The following is a 16,610-nucleotide window of genomic DNA, read 5'->3' on the forward strand; positions in this document are numbered from 1 at the left end:
CCTTCATCCTACCTCATCCTATCCCCTCTCTCCTCTTCCTTCCTACACCTACTCCTCCCCTTCCACATCCCTCCCTCCTCATCTCTGCATCCTCGTCCCTTCGTCATTCGCGCCTTCCTCGCTAGCATCGTCCGCGTCGTCCTTGGCTCCATCGTCGCCCTTTGGTCGCGATCACGCTCGCCGCGACCACGACGCGTCGTCTCGTCTGCCTGCCTGTCCGCTGCATCCCTCCATCGCTCGCGTCGTGTCTCTCTGCAAGCATATCCATCCATGGTCAGCCGCTGACAATCTCTGCAACCACCGCATCTCGCCATCGTCGTGTCCGTCGCGACCTCCGACCCTCCATCCACCGCATCGCGTCTCACCAGCCTCTCGCCTCACGGATCATCCTAATCGTCCCTATTACCATCCAAAATGTCCCAAAACATTGTAAGTGACTGCTATGCCCCCGCTTCTGCCACCTCTGAAAGTCGCAGAACCAGATGCTCATCGTCACCACCCCTCGACCTCGTCGCGTCCCACACAGGCATCCCGACGCATCCCACTGCGCACGCGCAGCACCACCTCCACCACCGGCGCGCAGTCTAAGGAGAACGCAGGCGTTGCTGGCGTCGCCTCCAGATCCACAAGGTACGGCGTCGATGCTGCTGCTGCCGATGCCGGTCCGTCCAAGCCCGCCTCGGGCCTCACCGCGCCCACCAAGGCATCGGCTGCATCGGCTGCCTCCGGCGTTCTCGGAACTCGGAAGAGGGCCGCGCTCGGCGACCTGACCAACGCCAACCGAACCCGCACCAACATGGCCGGCAACGACGACAAGGGTAAGGCCGCGCTCAAGGATGCCATCAAGCCCCGCGCCACCGCCTCGACATCAGCTTCGTCACGATCATCCGCCGCCGCCGTCGCCACCACCACCGCCGCCACCATCACCGGCGTCGGAGCCGCTCGCCGCGTCGTTCGCACCCGCCCCACCACCGCCACCACCACCTCGACCGTAGATGCTGCTGCCGCCACCTCGGCTGCCGATCGCCCCTTCCGCGCATCCAGGCGTGTTGCCGGCACCACCACCTCCACCACCACTGGCATTCCCTCTGCGACATCACGATCCACCGCCGCCACCAACGCCGTCGCCGCCACCCGCAAGGGCTCCATGGTGCGCACCACCTCCGCCAGCTCGCAGACCAGCGTTCGACGCGAAGCCTCTGCCACCTCGACCTCGGCGGCTATGCCCACTCGCTCCTCCAAGACATCGCTCAACGAGGTGCGCGAGACCGAAGACAAGGTAGAGGCACCTCAGGCCAAGCGTCTCAAGACGGAGCAGGGCGTCGCCAAGCCCGCCAAGGACGAGGGCTGGGAGGACCTCGACGCCGAGGATGCCGAGGACCCGCTCATGGTGGCCGAGTACGTCAACGACATCTTTGAGTACATGAAGGAGCTCGAGATCATCAACATGCCCAACGGCGACTACATGGCGCAGCAGAAGGAGATCAACTGGGAGGTGCGCGCCATCCTCATCGACTGGCTCGTCGACATCCACGCCAAGTTCCGCCTGCTGCCCGAGACGCTCTACCTGGCGGTCAACATCATCGACCGCTTCCTCTCGCGCCGCACCATCTCGCTCTCCAAGCTGCAGCTCATCGGCGTCACCGCCATGTTCATCGCGTCCAAGTACGAGGAGGTCATGTGCCCGTCCATCCAGAACTTCTATTACCTCGCCGACGGCGGCTACACCGACCTCGAGATCCTGCGCGCCGAGCGCTACGTGCTCAAGGTGCTCGACTTTAGCATGTCGTACGCCAACCCGATGAACTTCCTGCGTCGCATCAGCAAGGCGGACAACTACGACATCCAGACGCGCACCGTCGCCAAGTACTTTATGGAGATCTCGCTGCTCGACTATCGGCTCATGGAGCACCCGCCCTCGCTCGTTGCTGCTGCCTCGGTGTGGCTGGCGCGCGAGGTGCTCGAGCGCGGCGAGTGGACGCCGACGCTGGTGCACTACTCGACGTACTCGGAGCAGGAGCTGCTGGGCACGGCCGAGATCATGCTCGACTACTGCCTGCGTCCGACGGCGCACCAGTTCTTCCACAAGAAGTATGCGCACAAGAAGTTTATGCGTGCGTCGACGTACGTGATCGACTGGGCCAAGCGCACGTTCCCCGAGGGTGTGGTGGCGGACCACGACGAGCAGGACCTCAATGTGCTGCGCGTGGATCTGTACGAGCTCAAGGCGATTGAGCGTCCCGAGTTGTCGCCCATCGCCACGCCGCGTGCCAACACGCCCGCGTCGGCCCAGGCCATGCTTGATGCCGAGCCGAGCCAGAACAACGATGCGGACGACACGGTGTCGTACAGGCACGACGACGACGAGTCGGACGACGTGGACCAAGACGTGTACGAAGAGGACGACAAGGAGGACGTCAAGATGCATGGCGCCCAAGATACCCGTCACGTGCTGCGCGACGTGACCAACGCCTACGATGCCGCCGAGACGTTCTGATCCTTTCTACACAATCATCACCATCCTCCCAAGTCTCTTTTGACATTATGCATTTTCTTTGGCTATCCCTCTAAGCATCTCCGGCTCTCAACACACACTTGCCGCATGTTGTATTCGCTTGTTCCCACCCAAAACATTTCGCTACGTTTTCTTAACATGCTGGTGTGTGGGGAAACGAAATGGATTGCGATTGGGTTTTGGTGGGGGGATGAGGGGGGGGGGGGGGGTTATTGGGGTAGGAAGAGGGCTGATTTGAGGGAGGAGGTGAGGAGGGCGTGATTTGCCTCTGCTGCCAATTTGCGGGCGTCGTGGGCGGGATTTGCAAGGGTGGAAGATTGGGCCTTGTTGGACATTTGTTCGACCAGCTTTTCGGCGGATGCAGATTCTTGCTTGTTGTCTGTCTCAGCTTTGGGAGGGGGTGGGAAGGGGTTTGAGGCAGCCGAAGATCTGTTGGTGATGGCGGGGTGGGATTGGGCAAGTTTGCCTGCCAGATCACGAATCTGATCCGTGGTATACGCCCGGTTGGTCACGAGGGGCGATTGAGCAAGGGTGTTTTGCCAGTACTTGTTCCAAAGCAAATCCACCAACTTGGCATCCAGACTGCTCTTGAAATGCTCCACCTCCAACGGGTAGTAGTGTCCCGCATGTACACCAAAGTCCTCGATCTTATCCAGCGGTACACTCTGTACCCCACCCTGCTTATCTTCCTCGGCAACATATCCCTCGGGATAGGTCCTGAATGCTCCGATATCCACTTTTCCCGTCGAGATGGTTCGGTTCGGATCAATGACGATCGCAACAAACGGATCCTGGAACTGCTGATTCGTTCGTTGCGTCCCCACATCGATGCCACTCAACCAACACCCGTACCCGGGATGACTATGGTACCATCCAACGACATTCTCCAGTCTCCCCACCTGCTTGCTATCGTCGAGGTACTGGACCATGTATTCGTATGCTTCGTTTTGGGCGTTGACGCGCGTCTCGGTGCCTTCGACTGGAAGCGCAAACGAGTCCATCACGTACAGCGTGCGATTCTCCACATCGATCTTGCCCTGCATCAGACCCATGATCTCGTAGATCCCGCCGGAGCGCGCGTGCATCACCATCTTGATCAGCGCCACCGCAGAGATGCGAACCTTGGTGAAGAAGTGCGGATCACTCTTCCAGGGTTGCGCGCGCAGGATCGCTCGCTGCGCCTCCGTGTCGTATGCAAAGATGGAGTCCAGCGTGGAGGCGTCCAGAGGTACGATGGAGTTGTTGAGCTCGAATGTCGCCTGCGCCATGCCGCCCGAGGGCGTCGAAGAGGAAGCTGTTGTCATTGTGGCGGCGTATGCAAGATCGAGTTGGAGAAGCGCGAGTGGATGGTAGGAGCAAGACAAGGCGCGCAGAGGGACGTGCGTGGCTCGAGCGAGCGATCTTTGCCTCCACTCAGCCCATCCGCCGGCGTTTTTCCTGGTCCACAGTTGCAGCGCTCTAACAAATTGCTCCGTTCGCCCAACTCCTTCTTAATCCCATCTCGACACTCTCATGTCGACACTCGCACACCAGTCGGAAGCATTCTATACAAGTTCTATACAAATACATTGAGACTGCTCTTCCAACTTCTCATCTATAGTGGGGCTAGCTATCTGTGCTATTGGCGAGGTCGTCGTGTTCGCCGACGCTGAGCCACTCCCACTCGACCTCGATGGCGACGAGGCCGAGCGGTTGTTTGCGAAAGTCGATCTCGTCCTTGTCAAAGCGAATGACCGTACGTGCGCCGATGCTGGCCATACCGGCGCTGCCTGCATCGGGGTCTTCGAAGGACGGGATGAACCAGCACCATCCTGCAGAGGCGACGTCGGGCAGCTTGGCGTGTTTGGTGCCCGTGCGACCGACGAGCACCTTGACACACACCTCGCGGTCGGCATCCAACACCTGGCCCACCACCAGCTCTTCGCCGTCCGTAACCGCAGCAGTGGGCTGGGCGGTGGAGGGCAGATACGATGTGGACGAAGGCGGAGTGACGTCTTGACCGCGCGGTGCATCGTTGCTCGAGGTGCGGAGCATGCCGGAAGCCTTGCGGGTCATTCGACGCAGTAGCGGCTGGTTCGCAGCTTCGGGCTTGAGATGCTGCGCGTCGGCTGGAGCGCGCGCGCCGTGGTCAGCGGCCTCATCGGGCGATGCAGCATTGGACGAGTAGTAGCCCGAATCCGCACTCGAGGTGGACGAGTGACGTGCCTGCGCCGCCTGCTGCTGCGACTCAAAAGTGTACCTGCACAACTTCTGACTGGCGCCCTGGACAGCTTGGCGCGGCTGGCTCTCTGCAAAGAGCGCAAAGTAGTTGAGCTGCGGCTGGTCGTCCCTCCAATCGAACGCCCTTGCGCGCTCGGCCTCGGCCTGGACATGCACGCCCCAGTTGCCGATCTTGGTCTCGTGGTCGTCGTCGAACTTGTTGCCGTCCCAGCACTGCAGATGCGACGCCTTCCTGCGGAGCGTCTTGAGGTACTGTTTCTGGTGCTGCTCCTCGGCATCCAGATCACCCGCCAGACCGGACGGGTCGTTTTGGCCGAAGGCCTTGGCGCGCCGGCGTGCATGGCGCTCCCACGACTCGAGACGGTCTACGAGCGAGTCGTCGTACCGCGCGAGCTGGACGCTCAGCGCATCCGAGTGCGGCACGAGCCGCTCGATCCAGCTCTGTGCGCTTTTGGCGTGCGGCGAGGCGGTGCGCTCGACCGAGACGCGAGTGATGCGGATCTGACGGCGCGGCTGGCGCACCACCGAGGTCATCGACAGCCGCGCATCGCGTCCCGACAGGATGCGCGTCCAGTAGCCAACCCAACGGCGCTGGCTCGGGATGGATACACCCATGCGCGGCTTCTTGGTATCGCTGTGGTCCTCGGTATTCTGATTGACCGCCACCGAGTCGTCATCGTCAGTACCAGAGCCTTCACGCTGCACGAACGAATCCATCATGGACGAGCCGAGGTCGGTGTTGTAGAAGGAGCTCGTGTCGGGCGCGTAGGACATGCTGGTGCTGGCGCGGCTGTGGGTGGCGAAGCGCGAGTGCAGACCGGAGCCAAAGTCGTGCGTGCTCTGGCTGGTCCTGTGGAGCGCATCGCAGCTGCGGCCGGCCGGACCGGCGCCCAGCGCGCGCAACGAGATGGTCGATGCTGCAGCCGATGGCATGGCGCCGGTCGAGTGCGCCGAGGGCCGCAGACCAGTCGCGTTGGAGCGCGCACGTCGACGTCCCGACGCCTTGTTGCTCGACTCGGGCTTCATGCGACGCTGTGTGTGCAGGTCAAAGATGGTCTGGAGCCGCTGTGAGATCTGCTGCACCTCGGCCTGCGGGTCGTGGTCGTTGTTGCAGATGATGCTCTGCTCGGGCGCGAGCGAGGGTCTCCTGCGGAGCGTTGCGCGTGCGGACGGAGCGCCCGGCGGTGCATTGATGGATTCGCCCTGCGCTGCGTCTGTCCAGGCTGCCGAGCGTGGGATCTGGAGGGTCATGCTGCTGCTGCGCTCGGGGGGCAAGGGCACATGCTCGTCGAGCGAGTGCATGGGATGGCGCTGGACGACGGCAGCTGCTTGTGTCGCCGTGTCCCGGGGTGCAGGTTGAGGTGGGGCAGCGGCATCTGGCTTTGTCTCGGGGCGCTGCATGTTGCTGTAGTTTTTGATGCTGGTGGGAGCGGTGGGGAGGTAAGGAAGCGAGACGAGGTAGCAGCAGGTCATGGTGCCCGATCTTCCCTTGCCGGCCTTGCAGTGGATGACGGCGGTTGCGTCCGGGTCGGACTCGAGGAAGTCGGTGATGTCGGCGACGAAGAGCGGGATGAGGCTGAGCGGCGGGGCGTGGTGGTCTGGGAAGGGAAAGCGCGAGACTCGGCCGTAGAACTCGTCGGGATCGTACGAGTTTTCGGTGAGGGGGCAAAAGTTGTAGACGCGGTAGAGGTCGTCGTGACGCTTGTCGAGGAAGCGGCGGACGTCGGAGCGCTTGTTGCGGTAGAGCGACTGGACGCCCGAGGCGGGGAAGCCCATGATGATGATGTTGTCCGTGACATAGGTGAGGTCGAGGTCGAGATCGAGCAGGGGATCCTTGAAGCGAGCCTTTTGGCCGCTGACGATGCGGCGAGCGATGGAAGCCATGTTTATGGTTCGATGATACCGAGAATGGAGAGGAAAAGCAAGGGTTGTGGGGTATATGGGTGCTGGATCTTGCGGTCGAGCGGGTGGGAGGGTGTTGCTCTGGAAACTTAAGGGCCGACTGCGTCTAGAAGGGCTGGGTGCGCGAGTGCATGTTGCTATAGAGCGAGGAGATCAGAGTCTCTGGTCGAGGGAGATGCGCGACGCCATTGGCAGGGTGGGCTGGTGGTGGATGGAAGCAAACAGAGGGCGGGGCTTCATAAGTGGACAGCAGAAAGAGGGGGACCCCACAGCGAGAGGAGGGTCGAGTATGGCGTCGAGCGAGCGGTGGTCAGCGGCGGTGCGTAGTTGGGCGGGCGTCGAGCGACGATGAGCGGCAATTTTGGCGTGGGCCCGCGCCAAGAAATGGCACTGCGTCAAGCGAGGTCAACGCTCTGCTCTCGCCCGCCGCCACACGATGAGGCCTCGCACATACGCTCTCTGCTGTCAATCGCAAGCACTTCTGCCTGCACGCCATACCCCACCCGACCAGCACCGACGTCTTGGTCCGCATCCGATCTTGTTGCATTGCGCTGAACTAGTATGCATGCATGCATGGTCCGGCAGCACCCCCACACACCAGCCCAGCGGCTCCCACTTGATCGAATTGGGGCCTAACCAACACCAACAGCAGCAGCAGGAAGCACACGGAGGTCATCGTTTGTGGCTGGATCAGGCACGCCCGGCTGCTGTTCGTTTCGCAGCGTGGTTGCTTTCGGGGGTGACGTAGCGTCGCAAGGCTGGCAGGAAATGCAACAAAATGCCAATTTTTGGCGGGCATTTCTTTTTGGGGGGCTCCAGACGGCGTTGGTGCGTTGGATTGACGATTGACCTCATCGCGCTGCCTCGCGTGCAGCGGTTGCGATTTCTTGTTGGCTGCTTTCTGTCGGCGTCTCGAGCTGCCGAAATTGGCCGTCTCCTGCTGGTTTCTGCCGCTCATTCAAAGACGAGCCTTTGAGGTCGGCCCCGCTCCGCATGGCTCTCTGGAACTTTGCATCCGCAACTTCTGCCAGAGAACGCAAAGTTGGCTCCATGTCGGATCAATCGGAACGCTTTGGCGGCTCGACACGCGCGTGCCAAGAAGAGCAAGGGGGCCTTAACCCTGCCAAGACTCGCGCACAGAGGCATGTGCGGTTTAGATCTACTGCAAGCTAGCTCGATGCATTCGCGGTCTGCTCTTCGCACTGGCCTGGCGCTGGCCTGGCGTTGGCATGTCTTGGCGGTCCCCCGCATGGATCTCCCGATGGTGTGGCTTGACATGATCCACCCCACTCGCATACGAGATCCTTCCGCGTGGGTCGTCATTCGCCACGTTGCTGTTGGGCTGGTCCGCAGAAAGCTGCCAAGCATTCCTCACCGTCTCGCCTCTCGCACGTCGCCTTCCCGAACTCATGCGGCGCTTATCGCAGCAGCTTCTAGACTGCCATACTCGCTTCCCGTCACTTGCACGATTGCTGCCTTCCGAGACCGTGGGTTCAGGGCATCCACTTCGGTCGGCCTCCGATAGCGATGCGATGATACCGGATCGGGTCGTCAGATCACAGATGCATGGTGCCGATCCAGTACCGACATTTTTGAGGTGTTAGACCAGCACTGCGTTGTAGCCTCGAATTTGACGCGGCTGACAGCTGCCAACTCGGCGCGCGCACACCCCTCGTGGCGAGCATGTGTTGCGGCGGGCGGCGTTGGGCTCGTATGATTCGGTGCCAGGACGTACGGCTGCACGCGCGAGAAACGCTGCTTCCTTCTCGAGCTTCTTCTCAGGGCGAACGCCGACAAGTCTAAATCTTGAGCCAAATCCAACACGCACGCCCATGCACCACGCGAACACTTGTGCCCTCCATCCTTCGTGCCACCGTTGCCCCAACCCCTCTGCCCTGCCGCGATAGCATCAACCAGGCCGCAATGACCGCATCTTCGTGGCCGAGCGTCTCGGCGCTGGGCGAGCAGCTGCAGCACCACATCCAGCTCTTCGTCCTCCAGACCGATCTGTACTTCTTCCACCTCTTCCCAGCGCTGCGTTCGGGCGCCGTGCGCTCGCCCACGGGGCTCATCTTCACGGGTCTCATCATCCTGCTCGTCTCGCGCGTCGGGTCGTACCTCACCGCGTACCTCGCCGAGCAGGGTGCGTTGGTGTCCATCCGCGCACCACCGCAGGCGCAGCCGGGTTGGACATCTAGCGTGCTCGAAAAGCCGCACATTCGCGATGCGGCCAAGCCGGGCAAGATCATCTGCTACGACCCCGCTACGGCGTACCTGATCGGCGAGGTCGATGCAGACACACGCGAGACGATCGCGCAAAAGATCGCGCGCGCCAAGCAGGCGCAGGTTATGTGGGCAAGGTCGTCGTTCGCGGTGCGCAGGAAGGTGATGCGCACCATGCAGCGGTGGGTGGTGCGCGATGCAGAGACCATCACCCGTGTCGCTGCACGCGATACGGGCAAGACCGCTATCGACGCCGCTTTCGGCGAACTCCTCACGACCTGCAGCAAGCTCGCTTGGACCATTGGCAATGGCGAGCGCGTGCTGCGGACCGAGGTGAGGCCGAACAATCTGCTGCTCATGCACAAGGTGTGCGAGGTGCGTCACGAGCCCATGGGCGTCGTCGGTGCGTGCGTCAGCTGGAACTACTCGGCACACAACGTGCTCGGCCCCATCATCGCCAGTTTGTTTGCGGGCAACGCCATCGTGGTCAAGGCAAGCGAACTCGTAGCCTGGTCGGCGCATTACTTTGTCGACGCCGTGCGCGAGTGTCTGCGCGCCTCCGGATGCGACCCTGAGCTGGTACAGCTCGTAACATGCTTCCCCGAGGAGGCCGAGGCTCTGACCCAGAGCGCCGATATTGCCCATCTCACCTTCATCGGCTCCGAGCATGTCGGTCGACTCGTGGCGCAGGCGGCCACCAAGGAGCTTACCCCCGTGACGCTCGAGTTGGGTGGCAAGGATCCTGCCATTTTGCTGCGCGATGCGGACCTCAAGTACTTTGGCTCGACCTTCATGCGCAGCTGCTTCCAGGGCGCCGGTCAGAACTGCATCGGCATCGAACGATTTGTTGTGGACGAGGCCATCGTTGATCGGCTCGTGGCGATCGTCGAGCCGCGCATCCGCGATCTGAAGCTCGGCAGTTTCATGGACGATGCGTCCTTTGGCGCCTCTTCGCGCGGTGGCAAACAGGGTGACCGTGTGGACATGGGCGCCATGATCACCGATGCACGCTTTGCGCATCTCGAGCAGCTCATCCAGGACGCGGTTCGTCAGGGCGCCAAGCTTGTCGTCGGTGGCAAGCGGTTCGAGCATCCAAAGTGGAAGCACGGACACTACTTTACGCCGACACTGCTGGTGGGTGTGACGACGTCCATGGCGATTGCCAACGAGGAGCTTTTTGCACCCGTGTTTGTAGTCATGCCGTTCAAGTCGGGCGATCTGGACGCGGCGGTGGGCATTGCCAACTCCACGAGGTATGCCTTGGGTTCGTCCGTGTTTTCCGCCACACGGGCGCACTGCGACTACATCGCCGCGCGCATCCACGCGGGCATGGTCAACATCAACGACTTTGGCGTAAGCTACCTCAACCAAGGCCTCCCCTTTGGAGGCGTCAAGAAGAGCGGATACGGCAGGTTCGCCGGTCCAGAAGGGCTCTTGGGTCTCACGCAGCCAAAGGCCGTCACGCGCGATCGACTCTTCAGCCTCCTCAAAACAGGCATCCCGCCCCCACTCGACTATCCAATGCAGAAGCCAGCCCGATCGTGGGGCTTTGTCAACGCCCTCGTCGGATTCGCCTATGCTCCCTCCATCCCCGCTCGCGCCAAGGCCATCCTCGACCTCATCCTCAACTCGGCCTAATCCTCAACCCCCCCGAATATAGACCTCACATCCATGGGGATCGCAATCCACACAGCCCATGATGGCGCTCAAACTCGTATGATTGCTTACCATTTTCAAAGGGGAAGAGCGACTCAGGCCTTGGGAGGCCTCTTCTGCACGTCCTCGTACTTGACGGGTTGGATGTAGATCTTGGGCTCCACCTGACCGGCGCCCTGGTATCCCTTGTGCCAGTCGTATCCGACGGCGTAGGCAAAGATGGTGGCATCGCGGTTGAAGCCGATGGCAGTGATGGGTTGTTTGGCCGGGTTGGTCTTGAGCAGTTCCTTGGGTGCGTTGGCGGGACCCTTGGTCTCCATGGTCTTGAGACGCGTGCGCGACTGCTTGCACCAAAAGTTGATCGAGCCGTCCGCACCGCCCGTAGCAAAAGTGCCGTGCACGTTGAAGGCGATGCAGTTGACCGGATAGATGTGCGACTCGTTGCGCGGCACTTCGGGATGGTCCGCATTGGCGCGACGATGACACTTGAACGCAAACTTCTTCACCTTGTTGTCCTTGTCTGGCGGATCGTGGAAGTACTGCACGCCCACACGGCCCTCGACGCCGCCGAGCGCATACCCGTCGCCGTCCGGCAGCACAGCCATGGATCGCGTCTGGTACTTGAGCGGACTCTGCTGTTCGGTCAGCGGCGTGATCGAGCCGGTCTCCTCCAGACGGAAGCCCAGCACCATGCGTTCGGCCATGGCCACCACCACCACGTTCTGCACATTGTCCATCGCATAGCACTTTTCCGGCAGCGTGAGCGAGTGCACCGCCTGCGGCGAGGCCGGATTGTCGATCTTCCAGATCTTGAGCTGCTTGTCCCACCCCGCCGTCAGCAGCACACCGCCCGCGACGTTGAGCCAGCGCACGCTGCGGATCGTGTCGTTGTGCTGCGCCACCACCGCGGGCTGGTTGGTGTTCATGTCAAACATGCGGCACACCTTGTCGGCGCCCGCCGAAAACACCTTGGTCCCGTCCGTGCTCCAGCACAGGTCGAGCACGGGCCCCTCGTGCGAGTACTGCTGCCATGGCTGCACGGGCGTGTTCGACGTCTTGTTGATCTGGTAGATGCGCACGTTGTTGTCCCAGCTCGCCACGGCGAGAAAGTCGGCGGTGGGCGAAAAGGCGAGCGCGCTCACCGTGTCCGTGGCACCGGGCGTGACCTCCTGGTCCTGGTCGCCCGTCGTCTTGGACGCCGCCGACGTGTTGATCTGGCCAGGCGTGGCGGCTGGCCGCGCGCCAAACGTGTTGGTTGTGGATGCAGATGAGAAGAACGCCATTGCGTAGTGAGCGTCGCGCAGCTACTTCGCTGCTGGCTGCGAGGTCAAGGCGGGCTGCCAGACTGGAACCCAAGTGCGACGGCCTCGGCGGGTCTCAAGACGCCTGCTCGTTCGAAGCGGCTGAAGCACCAATGGCGATGCTCTGTCGGAATCGTTGGTCGATGCTGAGGAAAGCAATGAGTGCAGCTGCGATGACGTTAGGATCCGTCTGCGCGCGGAGTCGAAGAGGTGACGCGGCTACCAAGGCAGGTCGCTGTCTCGGTGGTGTCGGCGGAGCCAGAGTGCCGCGAGACGGGAGTGTGCTGCGTCGTACTTCTCCGAGGTTGGTTCGATAGCGAGTGGTGAGCGTTCTGATAAGCCCAGTCGGTAATGAGGGAGCAAGAGGAGGTAGCGGTCAGACCAGCTCTGCGGGATGCAACCGAGTCCGCACAAAATTGCCGTTGCGGACGAGAAGGCGCAAAACTCGCCGCCTGGCGTCCAGCCAGTCGCGTCACGTGACAGCCCTTCTCCACCAACCCCCACATGAGTCCCACCGTTCAAGCCCCTTCCTTCGCCTCATTGTTCTCACGCAACACGCACAGGCACGAAAGGTGTGCATCAGTATTGCAGTCACGCACGCGAGCACACACACCCAGTGAAGCCATTTTGAGTTGCTATGATTACTGTGGTCAATGGATGCCAACGGGACGAAAACCGAGCCAAAGCGACGCCAGAGCGCCGTTTCGTGAGGATGTGATGAAGCGGTGTCGCAAGAAGACTGCACGCCGTTGCGTGAGTCGACGAGGTGGTCTGGCGACCGTGCGCACTGCGTCTGTTCTATATCGTACTGGGAGAGGCGGAAACGTGCATGTGGCACGCCTACTCCTTGTCCGTGCCAGTGTAGTGGTTGGCCTGTGCGGCGTCGACGGGGTCGAGCACCTCCTCCTCTGCGAGCAGGCGCTCCGCCTCGAGCGCAGCAATGCAGCCGGTGCCGGCACTGGTGATGGCCTGGCGGTACTTCTTGTCCGCAACGTCTCCGGCGGCAAAGACACCCTTGACCGAGGTCTGTGCGGTGCCTGGGGTGGTGATGATGTAGCCGTCGCTGTCGAGGTCGACCTGGCCCTTGACGAGCGAGGTGGCGGGGAGGTGGCCGATGGCGTAGAAGAGGCCGTTGGCGTCCATGTCGCGTTCCTCGCTCGTCTTGGTGTCCTTGACGCGCACCGCCTTGAGCAGCTCGCCGTCACCCTTGGCCTCGGTGGGCACGGTGTTGAAGTGCACCGTCACCTTGGGATGCGCCAGCAGACGCTTGGCCATGATCTTGGACGCACGCAGCTCGTCTCTGCGCACGAGCACGTGCACGTGCGAAGCGTACTTGGTGAGGTACATGGCCTCCTCGGCCGCGCTGTCACCGCCGCCGACGACGACGAGCGGCTTGTTGCGGAAGATGGGCACGGCACCGTCGCAGACGGCGCAGGCCGAGATACCGCTCTGCCAGTAGGTGTCCTCGCCCGGAAGGTGCATGCGCTTGGCGCTGGCACCGGTGGCGATGATGAGGGTGTCGGTGAGCTCGGGCGCCTGGTCCTCGGCGTATTCGCGCCAGAACTTGAAGGGGCGCGACGAGAGATCCACCTTGGAGATGGTCTCGGTGTGGATCTCGGTGCCGAAGCGGACGGACTGTGCGCGGAACTTGTCCATGATCTCGGGACCACGGATGCCATCGGGGAAGCCTGGGAAGTTCTCGACGTCGGTGGTGGTGGTGAGCTGTCCGCCGGGAGCGAGGCCGTTGGCGAGCATGCCCTCGAAGAGCACGGGCTCGAGGTTGGCACGCGCCAGGTAGATGGCGGCGGTGTGACCGGCAGGGCCGGAGCCAATGATGACGACCTTGTGGACCTTGTTGCCGCTGGACGACGAGGCGGTGCCGTTGGTACCGTTGACGTGCTCAGTCATATTGTCGGAAGTGTGTGAGTTGGTGGTGGATTGGTTGCGAAGCGAGACGGCAGAAAGCGCTGCGAAAGGTGCGGTGGCCTGGAGCGATCGGGGTCGGGTGGAGCGCGAGTGCGTTGAGTAGCAGGCTCGGAGTGGCTGATGCGAAAAGCTGCTGGTGCGCTTGAAGACGTGGGCGACTTGGGTCGAGTTGAACGTAACCGAACGAAGAGTCGATCGGGTTAGGCTCATATAAGGATGCGGCAGCAGGTGACTGATGCGCAAGGATTGATGCGAGATGCTGGAGATGAAGCCGGCGTTGAGGATGCTAGGGGTGTGGTGGTGAGGCCAGGATGTGTGAGGAGTGTCAAGGCCTAGCTGATGAACGGACAAAGCGGAGCCGGTGTTGCGTGGGATGGCGTGCCTGCTGTGCCCCTTCTCTGAGGCGGAGATAGAAGCAAATCGATCTTCTCAGTCGCCACTTCCCCAGTCAACCCAGCCAGAGCCAGCCTTCTTAGCCGGTAAGCTCTGCCGAACGGCCGCCCGCCACCCTCCGCCACTCTCCCGTGGCCGCCTGGCGGAATTCGAGTGGCAACGGCAGGATTTCCTTGAATTTCCCTGTGACTGTCACCGGCTCGGTCGCGCTGCCAATTCCCTCTCGACCGGCTTTCAGGCGAGCCGCGCTGCCCAATTCAGCCGTGGCCATTCGGACTATCTCCGTGGCCAATTTCAACTGGCGGGAACTGCGAGGGTTTCAAATCGTCCGTCCCTCTGCCGCTCCGACCCTCCGGACCTTGGCCATCGTGCGTAAAAGCGATCGAGAGCATCTGAAGTGGTCGTCGATCTAACAACATGAAAATTCGCACCCGACCACACGACCCCCTCCATCAGTGTGGCTTCTATGAGCAAGTGCCCGTCCCTGCATCTCACAGTCATGAACATGTCGTGAGTCAGGAACTTTGCAAGCGGATCAGTGCAGTCGTTGCATACTTTGTTTGCTCGGTCCTCTTGCCGCTGCGTGTCCCACAGCGCTCACGAAAGGCACTCGGACACCTCGGGCGGTGACCGCGCTCCACATGGCGCACTCGTAGACTGGACCCTGACTCGCCGAGCTCCCATCAGATCAAGTTTCTCGCCGTCATTCAGGCATGGGTCCACGATCGGGTATGTAGTTTGATTGCAGCATCAAGACGTCACCGATACGACATTCGGGGATGCTTCCTGTGCGATCGATGTCGGGAATGGGACTGGCTCACTTGGCGATCTGCTTGAGCGCCTCCTTGATCGTGTACTCCATCTCCTCGAGATCGTTGGTGGCCACACGCGTGATCTGGCACTGGAGCGCCTTTTCGATCTGGTCCATGTAGGTCCAGCTCTGCTGGTCGTGCACAAAGTTGATCGAAACACCCTTGCGGCCGAATCGACCCGTGCGGCCGATACGGTGGAGGTAGGTTTCGGCGTCGGCCTCGCCCGTCTGGGTGAGCGGCATGTCGTAGTTGATCACCAGCGTCACCTGCTGGATGTCGATACCACGCGCGATCACGTTGGTCGAGATGAGCACCTTGCTCTTGCCGTCGCGGAAGGCGTCGATGGTGCGGTCGCGCTCCTGCGTGTCGAGCTTGCCGTGCAGCGAGTCCACCTTGTGTCCCTCGGCGGTCATCTTTTGCGCGATCCGGTCGGCCGTCTCGCGCTTGGCGCAGAAGATGATGCTCTGCCCAATCGTCAGCAGGTTGTACAGCTCCACCAGCACCTCGTACTTGTGGTTCTCGTCGCGGCAGTCCATGTAGAACTGCTTGATGCCCTCCACCGACAGCTCCTCCTGCTTGAGTCGGATCTCGTTGGCTCCCGGAGCGATGCGCACCGCAAAGTCGTACACCGTGGGCGGGAACGTGGCCGAGAAGAGCACCAGCTGACACGTCTTGGGCATCGTGTTCTTGACGCGGATCGACTGCTCGCCGAGCGACTGCTGATCCAGCATGTTGTCCGCCTCGTCCAGCACAAACACCTTGATCGCCGCCGTCTCGATGCCCTTGCTCTTGATCATGTCGAACGTCTTGCCGGGCGTGCCCACGATGAGCTGCGCATCGATCTTCTCGCCGCGCTTCACCTCGTCCGGCAGGCAGAGACACGTGGTCACATCGGTGAACTTGGACATGGTGCGCACCACGTCCATGATCTGGCGGGCCAGCTCACGCGACGGCGCCAGCACGATCGCCTGCGGCTTCTTGAGCGCATAGTCGATGCGCGAGAGCATGGTGAGGATGAAGGCGGCCGTCTTGCCCGTGCCGGATTGCGACTGGCCGATCATGTTCTTCGCCGGATTCTGCAGCAGCAGCGGCAACGCCTTTTCTTGGATCTTGCTTGGCTTCTGATACTTCATCGCGTAGATGCCCTTGAGCAAGTTGTCGTGCAGCCCGAGCGCCTCGAAGCTCTTGGCCGAGTACAACGGCGAGTTGGGGTCCGCCTGCTGGTCCGCCAGCGTCACCTGAACCTCGTGCGACGACTCGCGCAGATTCGACTCGCTCGCCTCCTCCTTGGCGCCCGAGGCATCGTCCGCAGCAGGCTTGGCCGCACCCTCCTTGCCCGACATGAGCCCCGACATTCCAGAGGCGATCTCGTTGACCTTGCTGTCCGAGGCGGCCGCTGACGCAGGCGCCGCTGTCTTGTCCTTGCTGTCGCTCATATCGAGGGTGTATGTGGAAGTGAACCGGTCCGAGTAAGAGATCCAGCGAGGTCGCCTTTTTTGTGGGGGTGATTGACAGCTCTGCTGGTGGAAGGTGGGAGGTGCGCGGCGCCACTTTGAGTTTTCTTCGCGCGTGTTGGTTTGGGTCGGTGTGGAGTACGAGCACAAGCAGCAGCAGCAGCAGCAGCAGCAGCAGCAGTCAGAGCGCTGTTGCACTTGCAGAGTG

At 61.7% G+C, this 16,610-nt stretch overlaps 8 protein-coding genes across 8 annotated transcripts; 3 read left to right on the forward strand and 5 right to left on the reverse strand.

Moving 5' to 3' along the window:
- Window positions 1-442: 442 nt before the first annotated feature.
- On the forward strand, window positions 443-2,497 carry PAN0_011c4283 (G2/mitotic-specific cyclin cdc13; the record flags this gene model as incomplete). The annotated part of the gene is made up of 1 exon (XM_014800253.1): window positions 443-2,497. One exon carries the CDS (start codon window positions 443-445, stop codon window positions 2,495-2,497), a length of 2,055 nt encoding a protein of 684 aa, XP_014655739.1.
- Window positions 2,498-2,724: 227 nt separating this feature from the next.
- Window positions 2,725-3,819, reverse strand: PAN0_011d4284 (mov34-domain-containing protein; the record flags this gene model as incomplete). Its single annotated transcript, XM_014800254.1, has 1 exon — window positions 2,725-3,819. The coding sequence occupies one exon, from the start codon at window positions 3,817-3,819 to the stop codon at window positions 2,725-2,727; it is 1,095 nt and encodes a 364-aa protein (XP_014655740.1).
- Window positions 3,820-4,120: 301 nt separating this feature from the next.
- Window positions 4,121-6,619, reverse strand: PAN0_011d4285 (uncharacterized protein; the record flags this gene model as incomplete). Its single annotated transcript, XM_014800255.1, has 1 exon — window positions 4,121-6,619. The coding sequence occupies one exon, from the start codon at window positions 6,617-6,619 to the stop codon at window positions 4,121-4,123; it is 2,499 nt and encodes an 832-aa protein (XP_014655741.1).
- Window positions 6,620-7,630: 1,011 nt separating this feature from the next.
- Window positions 7,631-8,162, forward strand: PAN0_011c4286 (uncharacterized protein; the record flags this gene model as incomplete). Its single annotated transcript, XM_014800256.1, has 2 exons — window positions 7,631-7,728; window positions 7,811-8,162. 2 exons carry the CDS (start codon window positions 7,631-7,633, stop codon window positions 8,160-8,162), a joined length of 450 nt encoding a protein of 149 aa, XP_014655742.1.
- Window positions 8,163-8,560: 398 nt separating this feature from the next.
- Window positions 8,561-10,498, forward strand: PAN0_011c4287 (ALDH-like protein; the record flags this gene model as incomplete). Its single annotated transcript, XM_014800257.1, has 1 exon — window positions 8,561-10,498. The coding sequence occupies one exon, from the start codon at window positions 8,561-8,563 to the stop codon at window positions 10,496-10,498; it is 1,938 nt and encodes a 645-aa protein (XP_014655743.1).
- A 113-nt stretch (window positions 10,499-10,611) lies between these two features.
- Window positions 10,612-11,799, reverse strand: PAN0_011d4288 (WD40 repeat-like protein; the record flags this gene model as incomplete). Its single annotated transcript, XM_014800258.1, has 1 exon — window positions 10,612-11,799. One exon carries the CDS (start codon window positions 11,797-11,799, stop codon window positions 10,612-10,614), a length of 1,188 nt encoding a protein of 395 aa, XP_014655744.1.
- Window positions 11,800-11,893: 94 nt separating this feature from the next.
- On the reverse strand, window positions 11,894-14,407 carry PAN0_011d4289 (thioredoxin reductase; the record flags this gene model as incomplete). The annotated part of the gene is made up of 3 exons (XM_014800259.1): window positions 11,894-12,149; window positions 12,662-14,141; window positions 14,239-14,407. The coding sequence occupies 3 exons, from the start codon at window positions 14,405-14,407 to the stop codon at window positions 11,894-11,896; spliced, it is 1,905 nt and encodes a 634-aa protein (XP_014655745.1).
- A 546-nt stretch (window positions 14,408-14,953) lies between these two features.
- PAN0_011d4290 (ATP-dependent RNA helicase DBP5) lies at window positions 14,954-16,384 on the reverse strand (the record flags this gene model as incomplete). The annotated part of the gene is made up of 1 exon (XM_014800260.1): window positions 14,954-16,384. One exon carries the CDS (start codon window positions 16,382-16,384, stop codon window positions 14,954-14,956), a length of 1,431 nt encoding a protein of 476 aa, XP_014655746.1.
- Between the last annotated feature and the right edge of the window lie 226 nt (window positions 16,385-16,610).

Source organism: Moesziomyces antarcticus, assembly GCF_000747765.1.
Source record: "Moesziomyces antarcticus DNA, scaffold: scaffold_v10011, strain JCM 10317, whole genome shotgun sequence".
Lineage (NCBI taxonomy): Eukaryota > Fungi > Basidiomycota > Ustilaginomycetes > Ustilaginales > Ustilaginaceae > Moesziomyces > Moesziomyces antarcticus.